Consider the following 27,595-nt stretch of genomic DNA (forward strand, 5'->3'; position numbering starts at 1 on the left):
ACCCTCTGTCCACAAGGGTTCCATCGTCCCCGATTCAGTGAATCCCGCATCTGCTTTCTCATCCGCAGGAATGCAAGCAATCGGCCTTCTGGCCGAACTATCGCTCACAAAGCCATTGCCAATGCGCCTTCCGACGACATGCGCGTTAGTCAGCTTTTTCGGGCCGAGTTGGGGAGATCTCCCCACTTTGGTGATCTCCAATTTGGAGAAGATGACTGAGGCTGTCCGAACAAATTGCAAAGCATGGCCGACAGCGAATTAAGTTGGGAGCAATCATGTACTAGAAATTACGAATGGACGAGCATGTAGAGTTAGCCGAGTAGAATACCGAGAAATCTTCCCCTCGAAATCATCTCAACATGCTCTCGGAGACCCTGGGCCGGTAGAACACGCCCGGCGCATGCATGATGCCAGCGGCGGAGTTGAAAGCGCCCGCCCCGACTTCTCTTCGGCTGCCACGACCCGAGAAAAGGTCGCATCATGAGCCATGAGCTCCAAGCCCTACCAATGCCAGCGATGCTCGCGGGGCTTTGCCCGTCTGGAGCACCTGCAGCGTCATGATCGGTCGCGTAAGAAGCTTTCGCCCCACTGGATCATCACGGCATATCAGGTTCGCCACTAATCCCCAATAGACACCAAGGAGAAGCCCTATGTGTGCGTTCAATGCCCCAAGGCCTTCACCCGCAAGTACGTCACCCACTCGCGATTCACGGATCCTGTGCTTCTGCAAATCCTGACCAGTTAATTCAGAGATCTTTTGGTCCGCCATGAGCGGCTCGCCCATCAGCCAGAGGCCAGCCCCGGCAGCAATCAGACACAGACACCCTCCCCGGCCCATCCGATCTTGGATGGGCTAGATACCCTGGCATCTGTCGTCACAAATCATGCGCGCACTAATCGCCGTGCCCCATCGAGACGCAGCCCGCACTTCGCAGACGGACTACCTGCACATCGAACGCCCGTGGTCGTCGCGCAATTACCAAATCCCGAGACTCCATCAGCAGCACCCCCAACACCCCTGCCCGCGTCTGACTTCGGATACTCTCTGAGTGGGCTCCCAGGCTCCTATGAGGGGAACGATTTTACCTCCTTTCTCGATAGTGTGCCTTTACCTAGTCATCCATTTTCGCCGGCATTCCAGCCCCTGCCTCTCTTCCCGCCCTTACAGTACTCCCCTGCTACAGACTATGAACAGCCTTCAGAGAGAGATCATGCGACAGAAACTGCTTCGACTCCATCAAACTCAGTACTCCCGCGCCATGGAGCTCAACTACCATCGCTTCAACCCGAGGGATATCAATCTTCGCCGAAGGCACGACAGCCAACAGGGTTTGTGCCAGTCACTGCACAATGCCGAGATAAAGCCCTCCGTTCGCTCGCAGACTATACTTCTGTCGTGCCTGACCCATCGCTACCTTCTCGACACGCCCTATCTCGCTGTCTGACTGGGTATCTGATGGGCTTCCATGATCACTACCCGATCGTGCATAAGCCAACATTGGATGTGGACTCGATGTCGTTGCCGCTCTTGCTCTCCATGGCGGCCTTGGGTGCCAGGTATTCTCGTGAACCAGACATGAGCATGCGCGTCTACCAGATTGCCAAACTCGTCACGCTAGAATGCTTCCGGCGAGTGTTTATGTCCGGTACAATGCCTTCCGTGAATGTCTCCAATGACAAAGACACTCTGGAGCTACTCCAAGCCCTGCTGATGCTGCTCGCTGTTTCATCATGGTTCATAAACAATCCGCCATATCACGAGGCAATGTCATTCAGAAGTTCGATGGCTACGCTTCTTCGAAAAGACGGCATCAACCGTCTCCCTGAGTTCGACGGGACCTGGACCAGTTGGATCCACCGGGAATGCGTCAAGCGTACAAAACTCATTGTTTGCTGTTTTTTCAACATTCACACCATCGTATTCGACATTCCCCCGGTTATTCTTACCGAAGAGCTTTCCCTGGATCTGCCGTGCACCGAGAAGGAGTGGCAAGCGCCTAGAGCCGATATCTGGCAAGTCGCACGCAGTCAGAGCCCCGGGGAACCGAATATCCAGGAGGCACTTTCTGCACTGTTCACTCCCAACAGCGGCATGGAGCGCTTCTCCTCGCTGGGGGGCTATGTACTAATTCACGCATTGCTGCAAGACATCTGGTTGATGACCAAAGCAGGCCGACTCGCCCTCTCGCGGTGCAACCGTCTCGGCTCGTCCATCGCATCCACACCGGAGCTGGTTGCTACTGAACAAGCCCTTGAGCGGTGGTGTCAGTGCTGGGAGCGCAACCAAGAGTCCTCAATCGACCCACTGAGCCCGCACGGCCCGATCTCTTTCACATCGGCCGCGCTCCTCCGGCTCGCATACATCCGGCTCAACGCAGACTGCGGATCAGCCAGGCAGCTCCAAACGTGGGACCCTGTACAGATTGCGACCAGTCTCAACGACAACCTCCACGTCCAACGTGGAGACCGACTTACCCGCGCCGCGCTCCACTGCGCCCACGCCCTCTCCACTCCTGTCAAACTGGGCATTGGATTCGTCGCACACTCCCAAGTGGCGCTGTGGTCTAACCAGCACGCCCTATGCTCGCTAGAATGCGCCGTGGTCTTGGCCAAATGGCTCGAGGCGGTAACGGGCCGGGATCCAGATCCCGGGCTGACAGAACAGGAGACCCGCTTGCGGGACTTTGTGCTGGAGATGGTGATGGAGGTGCAGCATGGCGTCTCACGCGAGTGGCTGCTGGCCACCAACACCAGACTCAGCGCAGCAGTGGCCCGCCTTTGGGCGCGCCTTTTCACGGCAGACTATATTTGGGAGATGGTTAATCTGATTGGGCGTAGCTTGAATAGTTATGCGGATTTGTTGGAGCAGAAAGAGGCCGGGTATAGTGAGATCGAAGTGGGCAATAGATGAATCAGGGAAAATATCAACATTTTATGATAACTAGTGGATTTGCATACAATGTAGGCACCACACCACCAACAGCGCCGCGGAGATGGGTGTGTATGAATTATATAGCTGTGGACGTGGCCGAGGGCCGACTTCGGCAAGGATCACATTCTGTTTAACCGCTTTGTCTGTAACCGTGACCTGCCGCTCTCCCACACCTGCGGTATGGATGGGCCCCACCCTAATTGTCATTCCCACTTCAATCGTCATTTTTCTGTTATTTCAACCACTACCGCTACCAAAACATGCTAGAAACACGTCAAAATTCAGAGGAACGCGTTATTGCCGCTTATCAAGAGTCCCATGGCCTAAAAAAGCCTAATTGGTTAGCGCTTCAGAGGGAATATTGCGTTGATCGCAAGCGCATCGAATAGGTATTCGAGGGTAGTAAAATACATCACTGACGTTCGCCTACTAAATATCGTTTAGATACGTCGTAGAGAGATACGCTAATCTAATAGATATAGGCGCTTAATAAATGCTATATCTTAATCACCACGAAGGCCATTGAACGCACTACCAACGCAATCCTTCGCCGAAATACACTAGCAAATCTATATAGTTTAAAAGAAATTAGCCCTAATCGCCTCGACGCTGCCTAATCCATCTTAATCAAGTAGACCAAGACAAGATTAAAGCTTCGCAACACTAGATACCACCGTTATCAACGTAAGGCGCGCGTAACTAGCCTCCGGGAGACTAAGCTCAATTGCTAACATAGGTATAAATCAGTACTAGAGATACGATTATAAACGATCAGGCCGCTCGAAAAACACGACCTAATAAGTGCAAGGGCCTATCTAAATATAAGACTAGTCAAAAGAGGGCAAGGTCTACGATATATTCGGACAAAATACGCTACAGAAAAAGCGCGGGTGGTCAAACGCGGTCAGCACTAGGGTGATATGACAGAATGGGCTGATTCTGTATGGGCTAGTATGAAAGATGTCCAATGGGACGAGAGATAATTGATCAGATTGATGATGATAGAAGATCAGGGGGATCGCCTGTTGAATAGCTATCCCCTGGCTGTACGGACGTATTTCTGTCCGTGCGGCCGATACTCGGCTGTTATAAAGCCTGAGTTTCTCTGTAAGCCAGTATTACATATAAAAATATAAGAAACCTAGGCGCTTGATGAATAAGCCCGTTCTTAGTAGTAAGTTACTACTCTATATATTTCGACATACCCCCTCAGTAAGCGGCTAATTTCGCCTAATCTACGCGTAGCCTATCTTACCTAGGTATACGAAGCTTCTAATAGCCGTTTAATATCCTCTAGACCTATTAAACGAACGAATTTAGTGTGTTTTTACCTAGGTAGTAGCTTAGTAAGCCTATCGGCTACTATATCGCCTATTAGCACCTACTATACTAGTATTCTACCGGCCTAAACTTCCTAACGAAGCTAGTAGTAGTAGATATCGACGTAACGAAGCTTAGTGCGTAGTTAAGGTGTTTCCTTAGTTAATAGACCGATAGTCTACTAGTTATTGTATCTTAAGGCGACGGGTTAACTTAGTAGGTAATTAATCGCTTTAAATAAGCGAGTCTATATATATAGCGATCTCCCTACTGATAAGATCGCTAATAATTTAGCTTCGGTAGTGCTAGTAGTAACGGTCGTCTATTTAGAAGCCTTCTAATTAACCGGTCTACTATATATTATATAGATATATCCCTCCGAGCTCTTCCGGTTATAGTTATTAGCGAAGGATATATTACTAAAGATCTATACCTCCGCTATCTCTCTATATAGTTCGGACGGATACGAGGGTATACGGTATATAATAGCCCTAGATTTCGTCTAGTAGAGGTAGGAGATAACTCGATCGATAGCGTAGAGGTATTTAGGCCTAGGGTTTATCAGAAACTAAGCTAGACCTCTAGTAGCTTTAGCTATATCTAGTTAACTAATTATAGTAGTATATTAGGTAGACCTAACCTTCTATTAGTATTAATAAATCTACTCTAGTATAGCTATACTATTATATAGCTTTATCGTCGTCTCGGGGAGGGGGGGTATCGTACCTACGGCTCTCGGTAAGATAATATCGGTTAGCTATTAAAGAGATATAGGAATCTTGATATAGCTAAAGCGTTTTCTGTCGGCGATCTCTAAGGATACGTATCCCTAAGAACTACTACGCTTTACCTATTTCCTTTAGTTCCTATACCTTATAGAGCTTCTTCCGTAGGTTATCTACGGTTATCTATTTTATAGGGTAGTTAATAGTAATAATATCGTCGATATAGAAGAATATAATAATTCCGTTACCGATAAAGAGATAAAGATCTTCCTAGACGATACGGAGACCTAGGGAGGTAAGTACCCGAGAGGCCTTATACTACTATAGCCTAGGAGACTTCTATAGGCTATATAGGGCCTTTATAAGCCTCTAGACTCTCTTCTTCTTCCCCTAAGGGAATAGTCTAGGAGGTAGTTCTATATAGATCTTTTTATCTAGTAGGCTATTTAGAAATACGTTAACGGCGTCGTACTAATAGGTATCTAGGTCGAATATAGCTACTAGTACGAAGACGGACCTCGCTATCCGTACTACTAACGTTACTAAGTATTTTTCGTCACTACTAACGGCTTAGAGGTCTCTACGTACGTAGATTCTAGTCTTATACTTTACTAGGAATCTATTACTATCGAATTTATACGTAAAGACCTATTTTAATAGTAAGATCTAGATACCTCGGTCTATTAGGCAGTCGATCTCTTAGTATATCTCTTTTCTATCTAGCGTTTTAACTTCTAGCGATACTACGGCGATAAATATATTACGGTGTAGGTATTTTATTATCTCTAGCTAATTTATAGATATAGGAGGTAAGTTATCCTAGTATAGCCGTTAATATAGCTAGGGAGGGTTTAAGCTAGTTATATATATAGCTAATACTCCGTCGTGATTTTTATTAGGGTCCTATATTATTACGAGATAGCTATAACCCTACGGAGCCCTTCTCTAGTACGTACCCGTAACGATATTAGTCTATAAGACCGTCCCGTCGATATCTCTAGGCGCTCTTAGTGTTATATATTCTTAGAGCTTATCCTAAAGCTATTTATTAGGGATCTTTTAATGAAATTTAGTTAGAAATGCCCCTAGCGGGCTCGCCTCTAGCGGTGTATCCGGTGTTAGAGATATAGAGATCTCTGTTAGCTACGACGCTTCCTACGTTACCGACGGTATAGGGGATAGTATCTGATAGACTATCTGTCTATCCTTCTGACTGTCCTTCTAAGTTTCTATCGTCTCTTCGGTTAACGTACTCGGCTGAGGGATATCTTATATTAGTAAGGCGTCTTATTCTGCGACTGTTGCTTCTTCTATAAGCCTTTTACTATATATATTTAGCTAACTATCTTCCTCTTTATTAAGGCTAATATTCTAAGGTAGGGTATCGATGATATCGTCGGATAGTCTAACCTAAAGCTCTCGGGGATTAAATTTAATATTCTTATTAAATACTACGTCGTACGCTTCCCTGATAGCTCCCCTGTACGGAAACTAGATTCGCTATATATTAGAAGCTATATAACCGACGAGATAGCTAATCTCTGTACGATCTTCTATCTTAGCTGTCCTCGGGACGCCCTAGCGGCGTACGTACGCTCTATAACCGTATATACGGAGGTTCGATAGGTTTAGGCGGAATTTTGGCCGATTCTAGTCTTAGTATATCGCTTTAACGTATAGAATAATCTATTCGCCGTTAGGTAGCCTAGTAGGCGATCTATTAATAATATAAATTACTGCTATAACTACTTCTGGCTAGAGGTTTCTAGGTAGGCCTAATTCTATAAGAAGCCCTCTAGCTACTCCGATGATTACCCCCCTAGATCGTTTACTGTGGCTATTCGTTTCCGGCGTTCTAATAACGCTATATTCGATGATTATACCTCTATCTAGATAGAAATCGTCTACTATCTTTCCGGACGCTCTTTTATAGTCGCTTTTGAATACCTAGATTGTTATTTTTAGCTATATCTCTAGTATAGCGATAAAGTGTATAATCGCCGATTAATAGCCGTTCTTTCTTTCGTAAGAAACTATCGTATATAGCCGGATACCTTTAATATATATATAAGTTATCTAGTAGTAGCCGTTATAGGCCGTAGTAAGCTAAATAAGGTCGAAATGAATCCTTCTATATCTTCTAAAGATATACTTGTTACGTAGTGCCGACTGGTCACTGTGAGTTAGAGCGTCTGGGTTGTACTTGCCTAGTTCTAACTCCGGATTCTAAAGTATCTCGCAACCGTACCGTTACTATACTTAGCCTTACGTCGGGTTCGGGTCCTGTTGAGTATCTTGCAGAACGTGCCAGAGGTGTGTGCTAAGTAGGTCAGTCACTGAGTATTACTACGAAGTGAGCTCCCCTACTTATAGGTTAGGTTATCTTAAAGGTAAACTGTAGAGTAGAGTACTAAAGGTAGTAACTAAGTAATAATGTGCAATTAATCGCGAAGAACTAAATACATAATGCTAAATAAGTGTCCTTATATATCCAGTCCTTCGTAATAGTATAGGTAGTAGATAGTAGAGTAGTAGATAAGTCTTAGTACGATCTACCCGTATACTAATCTACCCTTCTACCACTGGAGGTTACGTGTAGTTTTACTAGTACCTGGCACTTAGGACGTAATCTAAGTGCGGGTAAAATGGTAAAACTATACGTGACCTCTAGTGGTAGAAGGGTAGATTGGTATACGGGTAGATCGTGCTAAGACTCATCTACCACTCTACTATCTACTACCTATACTATTACGAAGGACTAGATATATAAGGACACTCGTTTAGTATTATATATTTAGTTCTTCGCGATTAATTGCATATTATTACTTAGTTACTACCTTTAGTACTCTACTCTACAGTTTACCTTTAAGACAACCTAACCTATAAGTAGGGGAGCTCACTTCGTAGTAACACTCAGTGACTGACCTACTTAGCACATACCTCTGGTACGTTCTGCAAGATACTTAACAGGACCCGAACCCGACGTAAGGCTAAGTATAGTAACGGTACGGTTACGAGATACTCTTAGAATCCGGAGTTAGAACTAGGTAAGTATAACCTAGACGCTCTAACTTATAGTGACTAGTCGGCACTATATAATATATTAATCGCCCTATCTTTAAACCGTAGAGTATAGTTATTATAGTAGGTAATAATAGTACTTTAAGTAATATTTCGAGCAGATCGAACGCTATACCTACTAATATATAACTTATAGAGATAATATCCTAGTTATAAGAATAGCTCGTATAGGTAAGTAATACCCGTACGCTAGCTACGGTTAAACTACCGAAACCTAAGTTTTACTATAGTAAATAAACTAAGCTTCGTTCTTTCTTAACTTAAATAGATATATAGCTCTGCTTAATTAATTATATAGCAGAAGCTAATAGAGTAATCTACGCTTCTACCTACCTCCGCGGATAGGTATTTAAATAGTTTAAACCTTATATCCGGGAATTTAATAATAAACCCCTAGGGGATTAGGGAGATATTACTAAAGAAATCTTCGTATCCTATAAAACTTTTAAGAAAAAGTTAGAATAAACCTTTAGTAATATCGATATCGTAAGAATAGCGGAGAGATAACTAGATCGGCTACGATAGACTAGGTTAGCTAGTATATACGCCGCCGAATTCTAATAGATTATTTCGTACCTTAACTTCGACGACGATACCTATATTTAGCTCTTTAAACGAGGACTTAAGGAAGACGTTAAGGACGAACTTATAAGGATTAACCGACCGGAAGAACTTTATAAGATAATTAAACTTACGGTTAAATTTAATAATCGACTTTATAAACGTAAACTCTAGCGACGGGAGTAGCGATAAAGAGGTAACCGAGGTATAGTACTATACTAATACCGCTACTATAAAGGCAGGCGAGGATAACGACGAAACTAGCCGAGGGAGTTATATAGCGACCCCTATAGGCTATAACTAATAGAGCTTAATATAGCAAGACTCCCTATTAAAAAAGAGAAACGGCGAAAAGATAATAACCTATACTTCGAGTACGGGAAGCTAGGATATCGGGCGTATAAGTATAATAAGCGTAATAACGTAAAGCTATAGGCGTATAAGCGAGATAACGGACGTAATAACGCTAAGCTATAATAGCTAAGGGCTACTTAGGATAGTAAGGTCCGACCCTAATAGCTATAAGCTACTAAAAGGCCTAAAGAATAGGAATAGAGCCTAGAAAAGGCCGAATATATCTACGACGACCGAGTAGAGATTATAAAAAACGCTACGAAGGGTAAAATTACGGATATCTTTATAGATAATATCGAATACCGTAGCCTAAATAGTATAGAGTATACGACGGAGAATTTCCCCGAGATAGACTAGGAAAATATCGAGAGTTAAAGGTAGACCTAGTATAGTCCCGGGAATACTATCGACTCCTAGGAACTATCTAACGAGTACTAGGAATAGGGTATAGGGATCCTAAAAATACTAATCGAGACTCTAGGAACCCTAGAAATCCTAGAGACTCTACCCTAGCTCCTAGGGACGGATACGACTAAATAGCTTTAAGGAAAACCCTAGAAAGCTAATATTATCGCGGATATTAAGCGACTATAGAATAAACTCTAAGATTTATTTCGAAATAAAGAAAGAAATAATAGCTAGATAATCGATAAAGCCCTCGAAATTACTAATTAGTTATATAAACTATACTAGTTAAAGATAAAGATCGAGGACGGACTTTACCTATACTAGTAAGACTAATATATATACTAAGAATACATACGATACCCTAATCACCGACTTAGATCTATAATAGGATACTATAATAAAAGATATATAATATATATAGTAGGAAAAGTCGAAAATAGTCTAGAACTAAAGCCGCTACGACGAGAAAAGAAACTAAATTAGAGCTCGGAATATATAGGACTCTAGTATAGAGATCGGAGAATAAACACTAAACTATAATATCTCGTAACTACTATATAAGGTATATATATAAAGATTACTACTAATATCGCGTTTCGATTAACTAAAGTGATACTTAATTCGGGAGTAGTAGGAAACTTTATAAGCCTATAGTATAAATACCGCTATAAGATCTAAGGCGTAGAAAAGCTATAACCTTAACCTATTATTAGACTTAACGGAGAGAGCCTAGGACTAGGGATTATATATAAGAGTAGACTATTACTAGTAATTATCGGAGACTACTTTAAGGTAATTAACTTTAATATTACGAGCCTCGGAGAATATAATATAGTACTCGGAGTACCCTAGCTAAGGAAGTATAATCTAGCTATTAATTAGTAATAGGGATGTATATTATTCGATAAATATAACTATCGATAAACTAGCGAGATATAGACCGGAGATAAGATATAAAAAGCACTAAAGAGACCTAGCGAAAGGGAAGTAGGTATTTAGGAGAACCCTTACGAAAGCGAACTTAAGAGGAGTTTTTAGCCTAGAGATAGGCCTAACCGAGAAATAACCGACGTTAGAGATATCGCGATAACCGAATAACGACTAGATATAACTAATAAGGAACTTAAAGAATATATTCTCGTTAGTAACGAAGAAACGTCTTTTTACGCTACGGGAGCGATAGAAGGAGAATATAGGATCCCCGAAGAATATATTAAATTCTAGGATATATTTATACTATTACTAGATAGCGAGCTACTAGAATATAGTCCGTTCGACTATAAGATTAAGATTAAGGAAGGCGAGGAACTAAGATTTATACTAATTTACCTACTATCGTAGAAAGAGTTAATAACACTATAAGAATATATTAGGGATAACCTTAAGAAAAGAAATATTAGAAAATTAAAATCGTTAGTAGGATACCCGATCCTATTCGTACCTAAAAAAAGAGAAGAACTTCGGATATACGTTAATTATCGATAACTTAATAATATTACGATTAAAGACCGATATCCGCTATTACTAATTAGCGAGATATAAGATATTATTTAAAGAGCGAAATATTTTAGTAAATACGATATTACTAATATATATAACCGACTTCGAATTAAGGTAGGAGATAAATAGAAAACGGCATTCAGGACTAAGTTCGGTTACTATAAATATACTATTATACCCTTTAGACTTACTAATATACCTATATTATTTTAACGCTTTATCTTTACCGTATTAGAAGAATATCTCGACGAGTTCGTTATTATATATCTAGATAATATCCTCGTATTCTCTAAAACTAAGGAAGAATACCTTAAATATAATAAGAAAGTGCTATAGAAGCTAAGAGAAGTAAAAGTTACACTTAAACTTAAGAAATATAAGTTCTATATTTAGGAAACGAGTTTCCTCGGATATACTATTAGCCCCGACGGGTTAGGAATAGAATAGGATAAGGTTAAGAGTATTCTTAAATAGCTAACTCCGATATACGTTAAGGATATTTAGAGCTTCCTCGGATTAGCTAATTACTACCGAAAACTCGTTCCGAAATACTTATAATATACAGCCGGGCTTTACCGATTTACTAAAAAAGGAGTACTATTTAAATAGGACGACGAAGCGGAAAAGTCATTTATAGTATTTAAAGAAATATATAATAAAAGAGTAGGAGAGGTAATTCTTACGATCTTTAACTATAACGTACTGATTATTATAGAAACCGACGTATTAGACTTCGCGCTCGGCGTATAACTTATATAACTAAGAGAAGACGGTAAGCTTAGACCTATTATCTTTTAGTCTCGGAAGATAATCCTAGCAGAGCTTAATTACGATATCTACGATAAGGAATTATTAGCTATAGTATTAGTATTCTAGACCTAGAGAGCGTATCTAGAAAGAGCGAAATATACTATAATCGTACGGATAGATTACTATAACCTTATATACTTTATAATAACGAAAAAACTTATATAACGATAAGCTAGATAGGTAGAAACCCTAGCCTAGTACGACTTTAAGATAATATACTATAAAGGAACAGAAAACGTAGTCGTAGACGTACTAAATCGACGACCCGACTACGAACTAGGGACTAAAGAAGTAGTACCTACTATCCTAACTACAAACGACGAAGGATATATTATCTATAATTACTAAATCCTCGTAGTAACTAGCGAAGTATAGGATAATAAATAGCTATAGAAGATTCGAGAAGCTATAACTAACGACGAATTAATATAGAAGATTTTAGGTAATAATACCGTACTAACTAGAAATAGCTTAGTCTATATTTATAGCTTAGTATATATTCCTAGAAACTTATAGACTAAGATTATCTAGTTATACTATAACGAACTAATATAAGGATATTTAGGAATCGAAAAAATAATCGAGAAAATTATATAGAACTACTATATCCTAGCGATATATAGAAAAGTTAAAAAATATATCTAGTAATATAACTTATATTAACAGAATAAGCTATCTCGATATATACTATATAGAGAGCTATAAGTAGTAGAAACACCGACCTAACTATAGGAGTAGATCACTATAGACTTTATTATAAAATTACCTATCTTAGAAGGGAATAATATAATTATAGTAGTTATAGACCGACTAACTAAATATATATATATAATCCTAATAACCGAAACTATTAACATATAGATAATAGCTAACCTACTACTTAGATATATATTCGCTAACTATAGAATACCGAGTAAGATTACCTTAGATAGAGATAAACTCTTTATATCTAATATATAGTAATTACTTACGGATTAGATTAGTATTAAGTATAGACTCTCTACCGTATACTATCTTTAAACTAATAGATAAATAGAACGAATTAACTAGACCCTAGAATAATACCTACGTTATTATATAAATTACTAATAAAATAATTAGATAGGATTATTACTAATAGCGTAATTCGTATATAATAACGCTATATACTCGACGACTAAAGAAATACTATTCTTCGTAAACTATAGGCTTAATCCTATAATTATCGGAGAACCTATCGGTAAACGACTAATTATAGAATTATTATAATTACTAGCGATAAGGATAAAATAATTATATCTTTAACTATCTAGAGATATCGAGTTTCTTAATATACGTATAAAATTCTACTACGACTAGTTATACTAAGAGGTACCGGACTTCTAAGAGGGGGAGAAAGTTTACCTCCTACGACGTAATATTTATACTAGACGACCTAGTATAAAACTCGATTACCTTAAACTAGGACTATTCGAAATTATAGAAAAAATAGGACTACTTAATTATCGACTAAAGCTACTAGAGAGTATATAATATATCTATATAATATTTTATATCTTATTATTAGAAAAAGTATCTAGAAACGCCGAAGTCGCTACTAATATAGAGATCGAGGAAGAAACAGAGAACGAATATAAGATCGAGGAGATCCTAGTAATAGATAAAGTTAACGGGAAACCTTATTACCTTATAAAATAGTAAGGATATAATACCTTAGAAAATATATAGGAACCTATTAAGAACCTAATAGGCTACTATTAGCTAGTTTAATAGTTCTATTAACGAAAAAGGAACTACCTAGCCTAGAAACGTCTAAACTATCCTAGAAAGATAAAGGTAACTAAGTAATCTCCTAAAATATCTAATTAAAGTTCGGATTCTTAGCAGTAGACGCTAATTACTAAACTTTAAGGATAGAAGGAGTAGCCTACTCTAGGGACGATATCTTTTTATTAAGAATTCTTAATAATTTAGTATTATATTCTAATATTTTAAAACCTTTTTACTTAAAGAAGGCTATTTATTTTCGTAAACGACGCTATCGAGATATAGCTTCCTAATACTATTTTTATTTATTTAATAATTATTAATATAGCTCTACGAGACGAGACTATAAATCGCTTAACTCGGGTTCTAATAAGTCGAGTTTACTTTTATTCTTTTCGATATCGGAGGAAAGTTTATCCTTAGCGTAACGTAATAAATCCTATTCCCGGCTAGTATAAAACTCTCGCTTATACGTCCGACTAGCGTAAGTATAAAAAGTATACTTAGAATATCGACGACTCCGATCTATTATATACTCTTTACTAGATTCCCGATAATAATCGTAAGAAACAGACGCGATAAAACTATTTATAACGATATATTTAGCTTAATAAATACGATTAGCGACCTAATCGCGTAGAATAGGAAGTTTAGGAATACCTTTAAGAATAGAGTTAGCCTTACGTTTAGGTATAATAAACGGATATAATAGGGTAAGAAGAAAAATAGAAAAACACTATACCTACCTAAAGGGGCACTAATATTTAAAAAGAAATCCTTTAAGGATAAAGGACTAGAAAAGAGGGGATAATATTATAAACCTTAAGAAAGCGTAAGGACTATAGTTAATTAAGGAGTAACCGTAAACTAATCGTCTACGGACGCTAAGGAGTAGTATTATTATATACGTTTTGGTATACTTAGATATACCCCGGAAGGCCCTAAGATATTCTAGAAAGAGAACTAGAAACGGCCTATAGCTAACTACTACAGATAATACCTACTTATATAATAAGGTAGTTAGTATAACGTAGGAAACGGCTACTATTTTACCTATACTTAGATTACATCCTAAGTACTAGGTACTAGTAAAACTATACGTAATCTCTAGTAGTAGAAAGGTAGATTAGTATATAGGTAGATTGTACTAAGACTTATCTACTACTCTACTATCTACTACCTATACTATCACGAAGGACTAGATATATAAAGATACTCGTTTAGTATTATATATTTAGTTCTTCGCGATTAATTATATATTATTACTTAGTTACTACCTTTAGTACTCTACTCTACAGTTTACCTTTAAGATAACCTAACCTACAAGCAGGGGAGCTTACTTCGTAGTAATACTTAGTGACTAACCTACTTAGCGTACACCTCTAGCATATTCTATAAGATACTCAATAGGACCCGAACCCGACGTAAGGCTAAGCATAGCAACGGTACGGTTACGAGATACTCTTAGAATCCGGAGTTAGAACTAGGCAAGTACAACCTAGACGCTCTAACTCACAGTGACCAGTCGGCACCGCGTAACAATACTCTCTTGCTATAGGTCTCCTAGATATCTATCTCTTAGCTATATTACGCTGATAGACCTTATATCTCTTAGGATTACACTCTATATTATCTATAGTGTCTCCCTTAACCTCGATACTATCGACTATCTCCGAGAGCCTCTCGATCCGTTAATTATATATATAGGCGAGTCGTTAATGCTATCGCTTCGGTATAGCGACGGATATAAGGGGTTTTTAGCTATACCTAGGGTAATCTGTTACTATCGCTAGGGGAGTACTCTTAGGTAGTTTCTATCTATCTTAGGTATTTCCTATAATATAGAGATTATGCCTCTTTTCTAACGCTCTAATAGGCTCTTTATTCTTAATAATAGCGGGGATTCTACTATAGAATTCGAAGCCTTTCTTACTAATACGGCCGAGGGATAGTAGATTTATATAGAAATTAGGTACGTATAGCGCTTCTACTACTACCTCTCGCTTCTTACCTATCTTTAGGTCTGTTAACCGGAGGATAGCTGTTCCTCTATCCTTAATAATAGAGTCGCTGTTACCGGTTTTAATAGTGAATTCTTCCTCGGTAAGGCTTTTAAAGCTCCCTCGGTAGTTATATATATAGACGTTCGCTCCTAAGTCTAGTATCTAAGAGTCCTTAAGGGGATATCTCTTAGCTATTCGGTTAACCTAACGGGATACGTTAGCTATATATATAGCTACTCTCCTAATCGATCCCTATTTCTCTTCGGTTACTGCTAGCTAGGTAGTAGCCTAGATAGTACCTCTATCCTTTTTAATCTTCGCGATCTTCTCTTAGTTAAATTTACTAAGCTTCTTAATAGTCTTTACGACTAGTTCTTCCGTCTCGGCTCGTAGCTTCTAGTAGTCTAGCCTAATACTTTCGACGATATAATAGTAGAATCTCTAGGGATAGTTTCTTCTATATATATAGGGGGTCCTTTTCTTATCTTTCTAATAATTTTTAGTATCTTACTAACCCTTAGTGTTTCCTTACTTAGGTATTACCTCCGGTTAGCTATCTAGTATTAATATAGCTAGCTTTCTAGCCCTTTTTTTCCTAAACGCTCTAGTAGACTTCGTTATATATAGTATATAGATATAACCTTACTAAAGGTAGGATTCTCTATCTCTAATCTATTACTCTAGGTTAAATAGAAGAGATTATCCTAGACCTAGATAGCTCCGAGGAAGTCTCTAATAGCGAATTTAGTAGGTATTAGACCGTATAAGATATCTAGTATACCCGTAGCTTTAGCTTCTTCGTATAGAGACGTCTAGGCGGTTAACTACTTATCGATAGATATATTATTAGACGGGTATATTAGTATTTAACACTACTATCTTCGGAGGTCTTCTATACGGTCGGCTTCTTTCTATATAAACTCCTACCTTAGCTTTACTAATTTCTTATAAGTAGAGATAACGCCTATAAGTATATAATAGTACTCTACAGCTAATAAACGGGATATAGTATTACTAAACCTATTAAGGGCTTAGGCGGTCCTCGCTCGTTCGGCCTCTTTACGGTCGTATCTATTAAGAATTCGTGTATACTTCTTATACTTATTATCGGTAAGGTCGACTTCGTCTGTCGTATTCTTATTAATCTTACTAACCGGCGGTAGGGGAGCCTTCTTTAGAAGCTCTTTAATCTCTATATCTATCTTTATAGGATTAAGATACTCCTAAAGGTCGTTTTCGATAGCTTTAGTTTTAAAGTAATTAATCTAGACCCTCTACTAGGCCTTCGTCCTTAACCGCTAGTCCTATAGGATAGGTTAAATTACTTAAGATTTAGTCTTATTAGATATTTTTATATATATCTTTTACCGTGATCCTGACGGTATCTCCTCTAGTCTAAGTCCTTATTAATCTCTTCTAGGATTTTGTACAGTCGTTTAGGGGTATTCGGCGATAGGAAGGCTCTTACTATTAAGATATAGAGTAACGGTCTTCGTTAATTATATCTTAATGCTTTAGTGTGCACTCGGGCTTATAACTAATAGAATAGGCTAATTCTGTATAGGCTAGTATGAAAGATGTCTAATAGGACGAGAGATAATTAATCAGATTAATGATGATAGAAGATCAGGGGGATCGCCTATTAAATAGCTATCCCTTGGCTGTACGGACGTATTTCTATCCGTGCGGCCGATACTCGGCTGTTACAAAGCCTGAGTTTCTCTGTAAGCCAGTATTACATACAAAAACATAAGAAACCTGGGCGCTTGATGAATAAGCCCGTTCTTAGTGGTAAGTTACTACTCCACATATTTCGACATGATATCCTCCCACTAGAACGACCAGAAAACGCGCCAGAGGCCTAGGAAAAGACATAGTAATAGCCAGAGATCTAATCTCTCATAAAACAACAAAAGATGATGGTTTTAGCCTCCATTGGTGGTGGTAGTGGTAGAAATAACAAAAAATGACCATTAGAGTGGGGCTCAACGTTTACAGAATGCTCACTTGCCGTGGACGTGGTGGTTGACCACTTGACCAGAAAATCTCTAACATTCTATCGCCCTTCCACCTGCACCTCACCTCATTGGAAATCGCATCATCGCATCTGATTTGATCTGCGTCCAGAACAATCCAAGCTTTAGCCATGGCACCACCTACCCCTCTCAACGCAACCCCTCACCTTCTTCAGTTCCTACGGACTCTCCACTCGCAATCGCTCACCCAAGAGGCGAAACTGGACTGGCCGTCGCTGCCTGAGAAATGCACTGATGCCTTCGATGATATCATGCGCGATAAGTTTGTTGCGCTGGATCAGGACAAATGCGAGCTGGTGTACCATATTCTGCGCTCTATCAATGCCACCACGGTGGTTGAGGCTGGAACCAGCTTCGGTGTAAGCACAATATATCTTGCACTTGCTGTTGCAGAAAATGCGAGGCGAGAAGCTTCCGCTTCGGTGAAGGGGAGGGTGATTGCGACGGAAAAGGAACCATCCAAGGCCAGCGAGGCGCAAAAGAACTGGGAGCGCGCTGGCGCGGAGATCGAGGGCATTATCGATCTACGCCTGGGAGACTTGCGTGAGACTCTCGCGAAGGATTTGGGTGTTGTGGATTTCCTCCTGTTGGACAGTAAGTGCGCCTGGACATGGCCCGTCTGCGTCCGATTCAGCGACTAACTTCCTCAGTCTGGGCCCCTCTCGCTGAGCCAACCCTGAAGCTGGTGCAGCCGCATCTCAGACCGGGAGCTGTGATTATGGTCGATAACACGATCAAGGCCGCGTCCACCTACGAGGCGCTGTTTGCACATGTGGATGCCCCTGAGAGTCCCTTCCGCCGAGTGACGCTTCCCTACGAGGGTGGACTGGATATGATCGTCTACCAGGGCAGACCGTAGGAAGGCACATCCCTCGCACCTTCCTGGCTTGTGGCCGATGTATTCCTATGCCTCTGGATGGGATAAGCGGAGCCGTGGTCTTCGTGTATTCTACCATGGGCTTTCAATACCCGCTCCCCTTCCTGGTCTAGTCGATGACCCTGTTCGGGAATAGTCGCTCTCATCAAGTCCACGGGTGTAAACTCGCCTACTGATAATCTGTATAGTTTCTATTCCCCGGCTGCGTGATTCAGTGTCTATCCTATAGCAATATAATCTCCGCTCACGACGTACCGTGTGTTCGAAAGGTCTTATGCTCTTTGCAAGTTCCACAGAGACAATGACAGACAGTACGCCGAAGCTCACGCCGATGATGACCCTTCCGCTCGAGATCTTACTAGAAATCACCAACAAACTCGAGCAGGGTGATCTCGCTTGTTTTGCACTTTGCAATCATAGCCTAAGGGCACTTTACATCGCTAGACCCGAGAACCCATTCACAGCATACCTAGCCCCACGGCACTTCTTCTTCTCGCGTTTCGATTTTCCGGAAGGGGAAGAGCTCTATCGGTATGAGTTCTTGGAGAGGCTCTCACGCGACTTGCCTCGCTACTATGCATGCATGATGTGTGTCAAACTTCATCTATGGCAAAATGTAGACCCTCCAGGATGCAACTTCAGCAAACCATATTGCGTTTATAGGAATCACCTGAGATACGGATTTATACAACCCCATCTGGTCCCGCCATGGGGTACAGATCTTGGCAAGTATGCCTTTTCCTTTGAACATCTCCAACTCGCCATGCGGAGATTCTACAACGGTCCTACATTCGGGATCACTACAGAGTCTCTCTCTTATACCGAGATTAAAAAGGCCCACCACACAAGACTGATGTCAGTTGACGCGCGCATCTGTCCTTCCTCTCCGAGTCTGTGTCTCCGGATCCAAGAATTGTCGGTCGTACGGAGGCCGATCGCACCCAAGCTACCGGCATTCCCGGACACGAACTTCATGCAGATATGCGCACACATCGGCCGCCCCACTTCGAATTTTGATATGCTGATCAACAACCTTATTTCCCGATACGAGAAGGCTAAGCCGAAGCCGGCGCAACGTGGAAAATGTCTGTACTGTAATACGGCCTGGAAGATGGCGCTTCGAGGACTGGGCGGGCAACAGGTCTGTCTAGCGCTCACCAGATGGATAGATCTGGGGCCAGGGCTCGATCCACGCGATATCAGGTGGGATGTCCATACCTGGCGGGCTACGGACATGGGCTTGAAGCTCAACAAGTCGGCGCAGGTGGATAACCCGAGGAAACGGTTTGAGCGGGATTCAATTGAAGCGCAACACCCCGACGCCCTGTCCGAAGAAAGGCTATACCAACGAAACGTAGGATTAATCAAACATCAAGCCTGTAAAATCTTGATGAATCGATTCAACGACTCCTTTTGGTTCATGCACGGCGATAGATCCCACCAGCGTGCCGAATCATTTCCGCCTCCGGTTTCCGAGAGATTGGTGAATAGGCTACGCAGATTATGGAGGTCTCTGGCCGTATAAGATTCTCATGATATACTTTTTATGTTCTTTTCTGCTGGGTTTCATCTTGAGTTTGCCGTTATCCTGTAACCCTCCTTGATCAGTGACCCTTTTCTGATAGTCAATGCAAACGCTTCGACTCTTCGCCCCACAGCTATGGCCGTAACTCGTGCTGGGCTCTTCGTTGACCGTCATGTATGACTGTAGTTCTCATCCGTTTCAGAGTACTTGAACCCAAGGAGAGATATGCGGTCCACCGTCCGCAATGTGCCATCTATGCAGAACGCCAAGTAGATTAGATGACGAGCTCAATAATCCCCGCTGCGGAGGTAATGCCCCCGCCATTCCCCCATGCATCGCATCCCACCTCCCAATTCCTCCCATTGCCACCTTCAAACCGTAAAAGTCGACTACAAAATGGTCTCCAATTCCTTCACGGACCTCCCCCAAGACAAAGAAGGCGTCTTCTCCCCCGGCGGCCCAACGCCAACCTTCAACCCTCCCCTAACCCCCGCAACAAAAGACTACCGCCTGAACCACCTCGCAATCCGCGTCAAAGACCCAGCGCGGTCTCTGCACTTCTACGTCGAGCTGCTCGGCATGCGTGTGATCTTTACCATGAACGCCGGCCCATTCACCATCTACTACCTCGGCCACCCGCCGCCCGGCACCGGCGACGGTCTAGACGCGTGGGCCAGGACAACAAGCGATATCCCAGTCATGACGCGGACGAGCGGCCTCCTAGAGCTGTACCATGTGCATGGCACGGAGAGCGTGTCGACCGGCAATAGCCCGCCGCATCTGGGGTTTGCGCACCTGGGGTTTACGGTGCCAGATGTGGGGGCTGCCGTGGAGCGGTTGAAGGCTGCGGGGGTGCCGGTTCTGAAGGATCTGGGGGTCTGTGAGAGGGAGTCTATTCCGTTGTCCTCGTGGGAGGAGGAGAAGGGGATCGGGAAGGGAGAGATTCACGAGAATTATGCGTGGTTCTTTGAGAAGTTTGCTATGGTGGTGGACCCGGTGAGTTAAAACGAACCTACCTATCTTGTCCTCTGTCTGAGGAGATATCTACTCGATCTACTCCCGAGTGGAGGTTCAGTAGAGTCTCGGGTGATACTGACTCGCTGCGGTAGGACGGGTATTCGGTGGAGTTGATTCCCCAGAATATCTGACCTATCACTGCTTGGTTCATATTTACGACGTGGAAGACGGATGATATCCAACAGCACACGGGAACCCGGGAAAACCCCATACCTCCCGTCCCGAAAACATCTTTGAAAACATGAAGCCCTATACACCAAGTCCGAGGGTACATAAGATTGAAATGTAAGATCATTTAACTATGCGCCCCAGCTGTCTTCCTCCGCCACATCGTAGTCCATTTCCCGCTGCGGCATGTGCTCCGGCGCCGGCGCATGGGGAGCTGGTGTAGAGTCGATGACCATGTCCTGATCATCATATCCGGGGCCATTCTTCTCCGTGGGTACCGCAGTGGGGGTGACGGTAATAGGCGGGTTGGGGACCCAAGATTTTTGGACCTCACCTGCGGAGGGAGCATTCCAGGGGCTGAACATGAACTTCTCAGCTTGGTAGCGCTCCTTGAAAGCCACAATCACGGAGCCCGGTTGGTCGGGGTTGGGCTCGACGGACTCGTACTCGCCAATGCCCTAAACATAACTTGTTAGCCTGCCGTCCCTTGCGGCCGCGAAAGGAGAGAACAATCACTTACAATCAGATGCTGCCGCAGAGCCTCGTCATTATCCGAACCAGCCTCAACGCCCGAGACAGCGACTCGTCGTGGTCGGTTGTCTAGGCGCAAAACGCCTCCTCGGCCACGAGGCGAAAAGCCACCTCGGCCGCGATATCCCCCACGGTATGAAGGATCATACCCTCCACGTCCACGGTATCCGCCACGGCCACGGAAGTCCCCACGACCACGATAGCCGCCTCGACCGGCATGGTTAGAGGGATCAATTCCGAGTGTCTTTGCCTCCGCCTCCAGAGCAGCCAGCTGCGCACGCAGTTTCTTCGTCTCGTCGCTCACGTTCTCATCCGGGGCAGGGGTAGTCTCGCCGGACTGACTATCAGCTTCGCCGGCACCATTGCTAGGCTCCGGCACGCCACCGCCGATACGCTGCAGTAGACGCGCCTTTTCTTCTTGGTGTTTCTTCAAGAGCTCAGCACGCTGGCGCTCCAGGGCCTGTTTGGCCTCTTCGGCCTCTTGGCGCTTTTTCAATCTTTCTTCGTGGGCCTTCTGCGCTTCCTCCTGTTGCTTTTCAAACTCGTCCTGATTGAATACAGGGGTCGCAGGTTGAGACTCGCCGTTCTTATCATCCCGCTTGGGCTTGTGCCAGTAGACCTTGACGAAGCGGTTATCGAAGATCACCTTTGGGCTAGCCCAGGCCTGTTTAGCCTCGGCGTAGGTTTCAAACTTGACTAGCGCGAGCCTCTTATAGGGCTGCAGCGTCACCTCTACAATGTTGCCGAATTGCGAGAAGAATTCGCGCACTGCCTCGTCGGAGAACTTGTCATCAGGAATTTGCTCGACGACAATCGTCGTAATCGATTGGTCCTCGTTAGGTCCAGCGGACGAGAAGTCGGACCGGCCGCCACGTCCTCGTGCGTTGAACCCACCGCGCCCACGGCCGCGGCCGCGATCACGATCACCGCGTGAAGGGCCACCTTCTCCTCGCTGAGCGCCCGTCCCAAGTGATGCGGTCTTCGGGTCATACTCTTCCTTAGGCCCGGCATCACCGTGCTGGTACGGACAAGTCGCGCCCAGGTAGCAGATACCCTGAGTGTCGTAGAATGGGCAGCGCTGGTTCACTGCTGCCAGCTGCTCAGCACCGGGCTGACCAGGAGCACCAGGCATGCCAGGCATCCCGGGCATCTGGGGGAAACCCATGCCCTGCATGCCCTGCATCGCCATCATCGCCGCCATCGGATCATTCGGATCAAATGGCGGGAATCCAGGCATCATAGGGTTGGAGAAGCTGCCAGGCTGACCCTGTAGATATTGCTGCCCACCCTGTGCATGGCGCCCATCTCGGCCCAGCCAGTCACCACGGCCACCACGCCCGCGGCGCGGAGTCTTCAAAGCACGGTTCTGCGGCACGCCATTCCCACTATCTTCCTCGCCTTGGAATCCCTCATTGTACGTCCGCTTCCGGTTGTAGAATTCACCCTTGGGGCCGGTGGGAGCATTGAAGACCGGTTGCGCCTGTGGCACGGGGACGGGAGGCTGAGCTTGAGGAACTGCCGCTGGAGCAGCTGGCTTCGGGCTAAAGGAGGCGAAGAGCTCGTCCACAAACGTTTGAGTGTCTAAACTTATGTCAGCAGAATGAAGGAGCATAGCGCGAGGAGTGTCAAGCGCACTTTCTCTCAGGAAGTCCTCCAAGTTCTCGACGGAGGTCTGTTTGATTTCGTCATCCGGCGCATCTGTCCTAATGAGCGCAAGCACGTAATCCGCCAGAACATCGGAGTCGGCATCCGAGCTGCAATTCAAAGCAAGCAAAATTAGCTGGGTTTTCCTCCAGGAGCTCTGGACCATGTGCGCGAACTGAACTTACATATCCTCCAGCCTTTTAACCACCCAGTTCTTCACGTCCTCCGCTTCTTCGTCAGTGAACTGCATCGTGGCGAGTTGGCCTCAACGATCGGCGAGCACCGGAGTCTTTCAGGAAGAATTCGACTGCAACGTCGCGATGTGCACGGGTTCAGTGTTACTGCAAGCCGGAGCTGAGCGACAGATCGAGAGCGGTCGTAGCGAGTCGGCCGGACTGCGAAAAGGGAAGATCTGGCAGGCGAAATAATAAATGTACGCCAACAAAGAATTATCCACCCGTACCCATGCGGAGTCGATGCGTAATGGGAAGACTGGAAGCGCGGAAGCGACTGAAAGAACGCGAAGGCGCGCTGTATGGTCACGTGAGCACACAGGTGCAGACCTTGCAGATGAGGCAGCTTCTTGCCAGGCTGAAAGGGTTGCCGACTTCAGTTCACAGTCAGTCCATTCGATATCTAGTCTTTTACTCGCAAGGCCTACAGGGGCAGAACACGCAGTGCTGAAGCCTAGCATACCATATTGATTTTCATGTCCAAACGGTAAAACTAGACACAGCAAAAAACATGCAAGGAAAATCATCAAAAAGGGGACCACAAAAAAAAACTATAGAGACAAAAGCAAACGAGGCAGTGACTACCAAGGTGCCCGGGACATCCCTCGGAGCTCCGCACTTTCTAGAGACGGCAGTGACTTAAAGCAAGCCCGCATCGAAGCGGGGATGAAATTTTTGTTTGAACCGGGAAGTTGTATTGCATTCATCAATTTCATAAAAAAAGATTCCACGCGCGACTGCCAGTCGCAATCTGGTCGGTCATGAGCATTTTTACAGCTTGTCGTAGTACTGTAGATAGGCATGTTAGCATGGGGTTTCGAAGTATGTACAAGGAGGCAAAACTTACGTTCTCGTAGCCGGGAACCTGTTCCTTGAGACCCTTGCGCTTGCGCATCTCCTGGACGACCTGGCCGGGCTTGGTGGTGCTGTCGAGAGGAGAACCGCCGGGAAGGATAGCCCAGTGATCGAAGACGGACTGGGGGAAGGCCTGACCACCGGTGGCGGAGCGCAGATCGGCGGGGAAACCGAAGGACTCGTTGACGGGCAGGTAAGCCTTGATGTTGAACAGAGGAGTTCCGGGACGCTGCTCCTCGGCGTAGACGTGACCACGACGGCGGGTGAGGACACCGTAGATACCACCCATAGCCTGCTCGGGAACCTGGATCTCGACGTTGAAGATGGGCTCCAGGAGGCCGGGCTCGGCAAGCATGGCAGCGGCGTACAGGACACGACGAGCAGTGGGGATCAGCTGACCACCACCACGGTGAATGGCATCGGCGTGCAGGGTAACATCGAGGATGTTGAAGCGGACAGCGCGGAGGGGCTCCTCAGCGACGGGACCCTCACGGGTGGCCCACTGGAAACCGGAGACAACGGAATCCTTGATCTCGTTCAGGTACTGCACAGCCTTGGTCTGGTCAACCAGCAGGTTGGCACCGGTGGTGTCGGGACCGAAGCACCAAATCTTACGGGCATCGGTGACATCCCAGCCGTACTCGTCAGCAAGGACACGGGCACGGGCCTTGAAATCGTCACGGGGGCTGATCTTGCCAGACTCGATGGCGAGAGCGACCTCCTCCTCGATGGGCTGAGCAGTCATGTACAGACGGTTGTGCTTGTTGGGAGACTTGGACAGAGCAGTCATGCTGGACACAGCGGTGACGGTCTCACGGTAGGAGACGACGGGGTCGGAGATGCGCAGAGGAACACCGGCGTGGTCCTCCTCGAGATCCTTCAGGCAGATCTCGAGGTGGAGCTCACCAGCACCGGCGACAACGTGCTCACCGGACTCGTTGATCATGGTCAGGACGCAAGGGTCGGACTTGGACAGACGCTTGAGACCCTCGACCAGCTTGGGCAGATCCTGGGCGTTCTTGACCTCGACGGAGCGCTGCACGACGGGGGAGACAGAGAACTTCATGACCTTCAGGTTGTGGGCAGTCTCATCGGTGGTCAGGGTACCGGACTTGAGCAGGAACTGATCGATACCGACCAGACCGACAATGTTACCGGCGGGGACGTCCTCAATGGGCTCAACGAAGCGACCCATCATCAGGATGGTACGCTGGATGGCCTTGATGTACAGGTCCTCCTTCTTGCCAGGGGTGTAGTTGGGGCCCTGGATGCGGACCTTGATACCAGACTTGACGGTACCGGCGTAGACACGACCGAAGGCGTAGAAACGACCCTTATCGGAGGTGGGAACCATCTTGGAGACGTACAGCATCAGAGGAGCATTGGGGTCACAGTCGCGGATACCAATGCAGGCCTTGTCGTCAGCAGGACCCTCGTAGAGAGTCTCGGCACGGTAGCGCTGGGCAGTGACGGGGGAGGGCAGGTGGATACAGATCATCTCCAGCAGAGCATCGGCAGCGGGCAGGAACTTGCGCATGATGACCTTGAGGAGAGCCTTGCCCTCGAGGTCCTTCTCGTCGGAGAGGAGCTTGATCTCGAGCTTCTCGCAAAGGCTGTTGATCTCATCACGCTTGTTGTGGTTGACAGCGGCGAAAACCTTGAAGATGGGGTCCAAGATGAACTGGTTGAAAGCACGCTCAAGGGGCTTGCCCTCGTGCTCGGACTTTGTGGTCCACTTCTTGGTCTTAGGGTTGAAGTAGTTGTCACCCCACAGACGCTCGAGCATCTTCTTGCGGTCAACACCGAACTTCTTGGCGTACTTGACGGCGAACTGGCGGACAGTGAAGCACCAGCCGTGGAGACCGGAACCGAAAGCGATGGTACCGCGGTCGGGGTAGACCTGGACATCACCGAGAGCCTTGTCGAAGTAGGTAGAGATGATGACGTTGACGGACTCAATGGTACGGGAGAAGGACTGGTACAGATCCTCCTTGGAAACCTGCAGCTCGAGCAGAGCACGGTCGACCTTGTTGATGCAGAGAACGGGCTTGATACGCTCGGTCAGGGCCTGACGCAGGACAGTCTCGGTCTGGACACAGACACCGGAGACACAGTCGACGACGACCAGGGCACCGTCAGTGACACGGAGAGCAGCAGTGACCTCAGACGAGAAATCAACGTGACCGGGGGAATCGATCAAGTTGATCAGGAACTCGTGACCGTCGACCTTCTGGGGGATCTCCTTAAGATCCTCCGGGTCGGGGAACTTGGCGTACAGGGAGATGGCAGTGGACTTGATGGTAATGCAACGGTCCTGCTCATCGGGACGGGTGTCCATGAAACGGGTCTCACCAGCCTTGGCGGCGGAGATAATACCGGCACGCTGGACCAGGGAGTCGGACAGGGTGGACTTGCCGTGATCGACTAAAGGAGTGGAAAAAATCTGGTCAGCCCCACCAGCACAGACGAGTCTATCATCGCCATCCTCAAAGGTGAAAATACATACCGTGAGCAATGACGGACATGTTCCGGATGTTGGCCGGGTGGTCCATCAGGCCGCGGATCTGGAGGTCATGTTAGTTATCGCTGCACACATACACATGCCCCTCCCTCGGCCCCCAGCTCTTTCCGAGGGCAGAGTTTATCAGAATACGGACCTCCTCAATGGTGAAGCTATGAAAAAGTGACTGTTAGCTTTATTGCTCCTTTATATCGAAGATGATTCGGAAGGGCAAGCTCGACTTACTTGACCATCTTGACGGTTTTTTTTCCTCAGATAAGCCCTAGAGGCGGGGTTGAGTTTTTTTGGAGGGATAAAAAAAAGCAAGAAAACACACAGATGATCTTTCACGGACAAGCCCGGTGAAGATCAAAAGAACTATGTGTAAACTGCTCCTGGAGGAGAAAGAGGGATGGAGAGGGGAGGAAGATGAGAAAGAGAGGGAGGAGAGGAGGGGAGGAAAGTGGGAGAAAAAAACGAGCGAAAAAGTGGAGACTTTTTCAACTCTGCCCCGCCCGCTTTTGTGCGTTTTGGGCCGGCGCTACTTGCGACTCCGGCCTGGCAGCCCCCAGCACATTCCGGCTTTTATTACTATTGCCGCACTTCCTTCTGCTCCTGCATTATAATATTCTGTCGTCGGGGTCTTTGCTTTGAAATCAGCTTCTAGCTAGTGCTTGAGTCATGCCGGACGGCTCCGTGGTACTCGATAAAGCTTGCCGAGCTCAGCAGTAGCAGCAGCAGCTGGCCAGCTCGCCACACCACCCGCTCA

General features: G+C 45.1%; 6 protein-coding genes across 6 annotated transcripts; 4 read left to right on the forward strand and 2 right to left on the reverse strand.

The window, feature by feature from the left end:
- Positions 1–487: 487 nt before the first annotated feature.
- N7482_004049 (transcription factor domain-containing protein) lies at positions 488–2,911 on the forward strand (the record flags this gene model as incomplete). Its single annotated transcript, XM_056686174.1, has 3 exons — positions 488–569; positions 633–687; positions 751–2,911. The coding sequence occupies 3 exons, from the start codon at positions 488–490 to the stop codon at positions 2,909–2,911; spliced, it is 2,298 nt and encodes a 765-aa protein (XP_056544916.1).
- A 14,675-nt stretch (positions 2,912–17,586) lies between these two features.
- Positions 17,587–18,335, forward strand: N7482_004050 (O-methyltransferase; the record flags this gene model as incomplete). The annotated part of the gene is made up of 2 exons (XM_056686175.1): positions 17,587–18,070; positions 18,127–18,335. The coding sequence occupies 2 exons, from the start codon at positions 17,587–17,589 to the stop codon at positions 18,333–18,335; spliced, it is 693 nt and encodes a 230-aa protein (XP_056544917.1).
- A 319-nt stretch (positions 18,336–18,654) lies between these two features.
- On the forward strand, positions 18,655–19,878 carry N7482_004051 (uncharacterized protein; the record flags this gene model as incomplete). The annotated part of the gene is made up of 1 exon (XM_056686176.1): positions 18,655–19,878. One exon carries the CDS (start codon positions 18,655–18,657, stop codon positions 19,876–19,878), a length of 1,224 nt encoding a protein of 407 aa, XP_056544918.1.
- Positions 19,879–20,274: 396 nt separating this feature from the next.
- On the forward strand, positions 20,275–21,026 carry N7482_004052 (putative lactoylglutathione lyase (Glo1); the record flags this gene model as incomplete). The annotated part of the gene is made up of 2 exons (XM_056686177.1): positions 20,275–20,874; positions 20,988–21,026. The coding sequence occupies 2 exons, from the start codon at positions 20,275–20,277 to the stop codon at positions 21,024–21,026; spliced, it is 639 nt and encodes a 212-aa protein (XP_056544919.1).
- Positions 21,027–21,194: 168 nt separating this feature from the next.
- Positions 21,195–23,488, reverse strand: N7482_004053 (CCCH zinc finger and RRM domain protein; the record flags this gene model as incomplete). Its single annotated transcript, XM_056686178.1, has 4 exons — positions 21,195–21,521; positions 21,584–23,175; positions 23,230–23,348; positions 23,424–23,488. The coding sequence occupies 4 exons, from the start codon at positions 23,486–23,488 to the stop codon at positions 21,195–21,197; spliced, it is 2,103 nt and encodes a 700-aa protein (XP_056544920.1).
- A 754-nt stretch (positions 23,489–24,242) lies between these two features.
- N7482_004054 (elongation factor 2) lies at positions 24,243–26,878 on the reverse strand (the record flags this gene model as incomplete). Its single annotated transcript, XM_056686179.1, has 3 exons — positions 24,243–24,260; positions 24,319–26,750; positions 26,833–26,878. The coding sequence occupies 3 exons, from the start codon at positions 26,876–26,878 to the stop codon at positions 24,243–24,245; spliced, it is 2,496 nt and encodes an 831-aa protein (XP_056544921.1).
- Positions 26,879–27,595: the final 717 nt, after the last annotated feature.

This window comes from Penicillium canariense, assembly GCF_028826845.1.
Source record: "Penicillium canariense strain IBT 26290 chromosome Unknown utg000002l_segment0_segment0, whole genome shotgun sequence".
NCBI lineage: Eukaryota > Fungi > Ascomycota > Eurotiomycetes > Eurotiales > Aspergillaceae > Penicillium > Penicillium canariense.